At 47.8% G+C, this 5,096-nt stretch overlaps 1 protein-coding gene across 1 annotated transcript in view; it reads right to left on the bottom strand.

Annotated features, from left to right (window-relative positions):
- Positions 1-2,780: 2,780 nt before the first annotated feature.
- The window catches only part of LOC108797722, an 11,956-nt gene continuing 9,640 nt past the window's right edge, over positions 2,781-5,096 (bottom strand). The window contains exon 8 of the mRNA XM_018569374.1: positions 2,781-3,040. Within this exon, the coding sequence (XP_018424876.1) occupies positions 2,842-3,040 (199 nt within the window). The 3' untranslated portion in view covers positions 2,781-2,841. The remainder of the gene's footprint in view (positions 3,041-5,096) is intronic.

The following is a 5,096-nucleotide window of genomic DNA, read 5'->3' on the forward strand; positions in this document are numbered from 1 at the left end:
CTGAGAGGCTATTTAGCCTCACCCTGGAGATCATCTACCTGCTGACGGGAGAGGTGAGGAGGATTCTGGGAGGTGACATGATATCACTCTTATTTCTGTTAAGAAAACACAGACCTGTAAAGGCGGGATAGGCTTCCTGGAAGTGACAGGTTGGGGTATGGAGTTCACCAGGTTGGGAGGCTATGGAGATGAACAAGGGAGGAGTTGACAAGAGAGCTGGAAGTCGTGAGAGGACAGTTTGGGTGATATTTTGAGATGAGGTTGGTGATGTAGATGGGGGCAAAGTTGTAAATGACTTTGTATGTTGTGGTTAATATTTTCAACGTTATTGGGTATTTGGAAGCCAGTGGAGGTATTGGTAGAGGGGAGCACGGGATGGAAGCCAGTGGAGGGATAGGCAGAGGGGGCACAGGATGGAAGCCAGTGGAGGGATAGGCAGAGGGGAGAATGAAGGGGGGAAAGCCTGTGTAGAGGTCGGCCAATGAGGAGGGAATTGCCCGAGTCAAGACGAGAGATAACAAGGGAGTGGATTAGTAGTTTAGTAATTTCATTGGTTAATAAGGAGCATATTTTGTAGATGTTATGGAGTTGAAGGTGGCAAGATGATTGGCTGTGGGGCTTAAAAATGGAGGCCAGGATTAAACCTGGCATCCAGGAAGTTGTGCTATTGATCTCAATGCAAAAGTTAGGGGAGGGGGCATTGGGGAATATTGTGAGCTCCGTTTTTGAAAGATTGAGTTATAAGTAGTGGTGTGACACCTAATTGTAAATCAGTTCTACGCATGGAGACTCATCTGTTAATACACAGGACTACACAGTAGAAGACAGCATCCAAAAAAAAAAAAGAGTCCCAGATTCTCCTTGTTCAGTCACTACAACAATCTCTTCTTCTCCCCCCTCCTCTGTCAGTAGACAGTAATGGGGGGACGGAATGTGTCTAGTGGGGGAAGAGTGGTGTCAGGTATAGACTTCTTTGATAATGGTAGATAGATAGATATCGATGATTGATTGATTGATGGTGGCAGTGTTTTCCATGCCTCTACCATACTGAAGTGGAAAATCTTCAAACCTTTGTGTACACAACCAAAATTCTTCCTCAACACGTCATCACTGAGGAGGTCTTATTTTTAGGGCGCTAACCGTAAAACACAATATAGGTTGAACTTCTGTTGCATCTCCTTGGGAGCAGAGAGGCCCCTTGAGGTCTGACATTTGCTGCTCTGGACACCTAATGGTAACACAAGCTCTTTGACTCCCGGGCCCAGAGTCATCCTTCCAGCAGTGTAATCCAGTAATCAGAAACAGGAGTTGGTGGGGTATACCTATCAATTTGCTATTGGGCCTCTGTGAAGTTAGAAATAAGGAGACATAGGACACATGTAAAGACGTCCTATGATTTTCTTTTTTCACATTAGACTCTGCTAATAGATCCTTTTTAGAGAATCAGACTTTAGGGTCTAAATACAAGTCCTCTTAAAGGTTCAGATTCTTGCATAAGTTCTCTTGTGACTGGTTCTGCTTATACAAACAATTGGCTTTATTTGGTAGTTTCATCTACGTCTTCCTTTAGAATAATTACAATCATTTGGCTGAAAGGTCCCCCTAAATGTTCTCCACCTTTTGTTTCCTTCAGATGGACAGTATATAACATACAATGCCGGGAAGTGTCCCAGTGTCTCGTCACATGGTGAGATGGAAGATGAGGACGTCACATATGATTCCTCAGACGAAACCCCCATTAGCCCAAATCTCCTTCCAGTACTTCCTAATTCAGATCTGTCATCTGATCCCTCTACATATGGTAGGAGTTACCCCAATCACTCCTATCCCGTCACCCATCATGTGCCTAGCAGACCTGGGGAAATGTTCTTGTGTTCTGGGTGTGGTGAACGTTTTACAGACAGAGAAGATCTCCTCTACCAACAGAGAAGCCACATAGGCGAGAAGCCCTACCCATGTCCGGAGTGTGGGAAGCGTTTCACCCAAAACTTTTTTCTCAGGGAGACATAAAAAAAATCCACCCCGGCGATAAACCGTTCTCGTGTTCCATATGCGGGAAATGCTTCATGCAGAAATCGGATCTTATGAGACACGAGAAACTTCACACAGGGGAAAGGCCATCCCATTACACGCTGCCCGGCTTCCCGATTGGCCGGGAAGCCAGCTCCATGCTCCCTCGTGATGAGGGAGCATGAAGCCAGCTTCCCGGCCAATCGGGAAGCCGGGCAGCGTGTAATGACGTGCTGCCCAGCTTCCTGATTGGTCGTGAAGCTGGCCAATCAGGAAGCCGACTGCCCGTCTATCTGATTGGCCGGGAAGCTGGCTTCATGCTCCCTCATCACGAGGGAGCATGGAGCTGGCTTCCTGGCCAATCAGGAAGCCAGGCGCCGTGTCATTATATGGCACCCGGCTTCCTAATTGGCCAGAAAGAGTTCAGACATCTGCCCCCCATGTCTTCATGTTAAGGGGTCCACCATGGCGGTGAGGGAATAAACCCATTGAGCCATTGTTTGACAGATCACAACCAGGGGAGACCCCCACCAGTTGAATAGGGATTCTAGCGGTTGGTCAGTGTACACCTGGATACAAATTGGTTGGATTGTTTAGGTAGGACATCAGATTGGAGAATTTTGGTAAATCTGAGAATTGTGGTAAATGTTATTAATTGGCGTATTATAATGCTATCCACCCAAGTCACAAAAGAAATAAAATAAGACCAATGTACATTTTCATCATTTTTATTGCCGAGTAGAAACCGTAGAAATAAAAATAGAACTTTCATTGCATAAACAGGAGAACATTTAATGGTCAGAATACAAGGACATAAGTAAAACGTCAGAACTAATACATGTACAGCGCCATATCGCTGGCTATATAATCACTGGGCCACAGAAACGCGTCAGTGTAACGTCCCTGTGGGTCTGGGAAGGCGTTTCGGACCGCCCACACCACGCATGATGGCACTGGAATTCGCTTCTTTTTCCCCCAGAAACCTTGAACCATTCGAGTGTAGGACCGGAAGGCGGCTTTCCGCAGACACCTGGGGAAAAACAAAAAAACACAATTATTTTGCTAACTTGCCCATTCGCTAGTTTGGGCAACTAAAGTAAACCTGTCAAGATCAGGCGCCACCTCCTGATCCTTCCTTTTGGTCCATGAGGCCAGCTATCACATTCATAGAGCAAGAGTCAGTGCCGGTTCACACCACAGTCAGTGCCGGTTCACACCACAGTCCGGTTGGGCTCTGGAACACACTGAATCGCATTCCGGCTGGCTCCGGGGCGGGAGAGGGCGTACCCCTCCGCACACAGCCACGCCCCCCACCCGTGTGCTACTGGTGTAAGGCCCCTAGCAGAGGACAAGGGGGGAGTATGAAAAAAAAGGAGATGCAGGTCAATGTATATGGAGTGAACGAGCCCTTATAGAACCTTTAAAAAGTTAACCCTTGCAGTGGGGCTTTCTCCAGCGGCCTCCATTCAGAAGATATACTCGCCTGATCTTCAGTCCTGCACCGGTTGGCACTCACCTCTCTCCCCCTTCCACTCCAGCTGCGTTATGTCCCTCAGCATTCCCACGTCTCTTGCAGGTGAATGGAATGCCGGGCTTAGACCGCCGGAGCCCGAGGGAGAAGAGGCTGCGGGGACCTGTCTCGCTCGCCATCTTGAAGAGATCTGGTCCACCCCACCATATGATCCCCTCCATAACCTGCTGTCTCTGCCAGTAGAGGCTGGTGGATGGAAGGTGAAGAGCAGAGGGGATCGGAGGGCACACAGCACATAGCGGGTTGTGGGGTCACAAGGGATTTAAACACGCCCCAGTATCAAAATGTGTAAATGTAATTGCAGACCTCAGATGCAGACAGGACAGATGTATCTACTAACTGCAGTGGCCTAGCTAGGCTTTGAGCAGAGTAGGCAGCAGCAGCCACCTTGAGCACTTCAGCAAGAGGAGGGGGCAAAAAGGGCAGGAAGTACAACCTATGCTGCTAAGGTAACGGATAGGGGGGCGCACTTAATGTTTGTACCCAATCGTAGCAAAGTGACAGGTTGACTTGATAGCATGCCCCCGTTCTACTTATACTTCCCTTTCCCGTGCTCTCCTTTTTACCTGCAGGAGACCAGTGAAATACAGATGTGGGGAAAATGTGACCCCCTCCTCTCCGCTCAAGACCCAGCATTGGGCCCCTAAGTGGTCAATCACCAGGCCCCGACAGGGCCCTATATAAGCTTCAGCCAGGGCCACCTGGAACACAGCCTTTGCCACTTGGCTCCGGCAGCTGAACAGGCACTGGGGGAAGACAAGAAGTTAACTCAATAGACCACCCTAGTGGTGGATGGACTTATCCACCGCTCAGGTTGTCTATTGAGTTAACCTGGCAAAATACAGGTTATGGCAAAGGGGATGTATCTGTTATTTATCATAGCCAGGAATAAAAAATAAAAAAAACAATTGGTAGGTAAAAATTAAATAATTTATATTTTGAATCTTTTTTTTTTAACTCAGCATTTGCAGCACTAAGCTTTCTACATGATCCCCCATCTATTTACAGCCTGGTAAAAATAAATAAAAAAATAGCCTGTTAACAGACCTCAGTAGCTCAAGCCATTGACCTGCAGTTGAATGACTCAGAGCAGCGACTTCTCCGTTCTCAGTTTCAATGAGACAAAGACAGCCTCAAAGCAGGCTGATGCTACTGTTACCCCTTAGATAACCTCCAATGCTCTGGGAGTCCTTTGTCGTGTACTAAGTGAAACAAAGACGATGTACGTATAAAAAAAGATTTTTAAAAATGAACACATTAAAAATTAAAATAAACATGAGCTGAAAAAAAAAAAAAAATCATAGTCTGCCTTTAACTGCCTCCGGGCCGGCCGTAGTAAAAAAACGGCCGGCCAGGAGCTCTCTAGATCTGAGCGGGCATCTCTAGACGTCCGCTCAGGCGCGCCGCCGGGCGCGCACGAGCGGGAAATGGCCGCAATTTAAAAACGGCAGCAATGCCCGTTAATATACAGGGGGCGGATACAGCCGGCGGATCGCTTGTATTTAGCGACGATCGGTGCCCCCCCCTCCCTCTGCTGTCCCCCCCGCCATTGTCC

This window comes from Nanorana parkeri, unplaced genomic scaffold (genome assembly GCF_000935625.1).
Source record: "Nanorana parkeri isolate BGI_ZX_2015 unplaced genomic scaffold, ASM93562v1 scaffold1326, whole genome shotgun sequence".
Lineage (NCBI taxonomy): Eukaryota > Metazoa > Chordata > Amphibia > Anura > Dicroglossidae > Nanorana > Nanorana parkeri.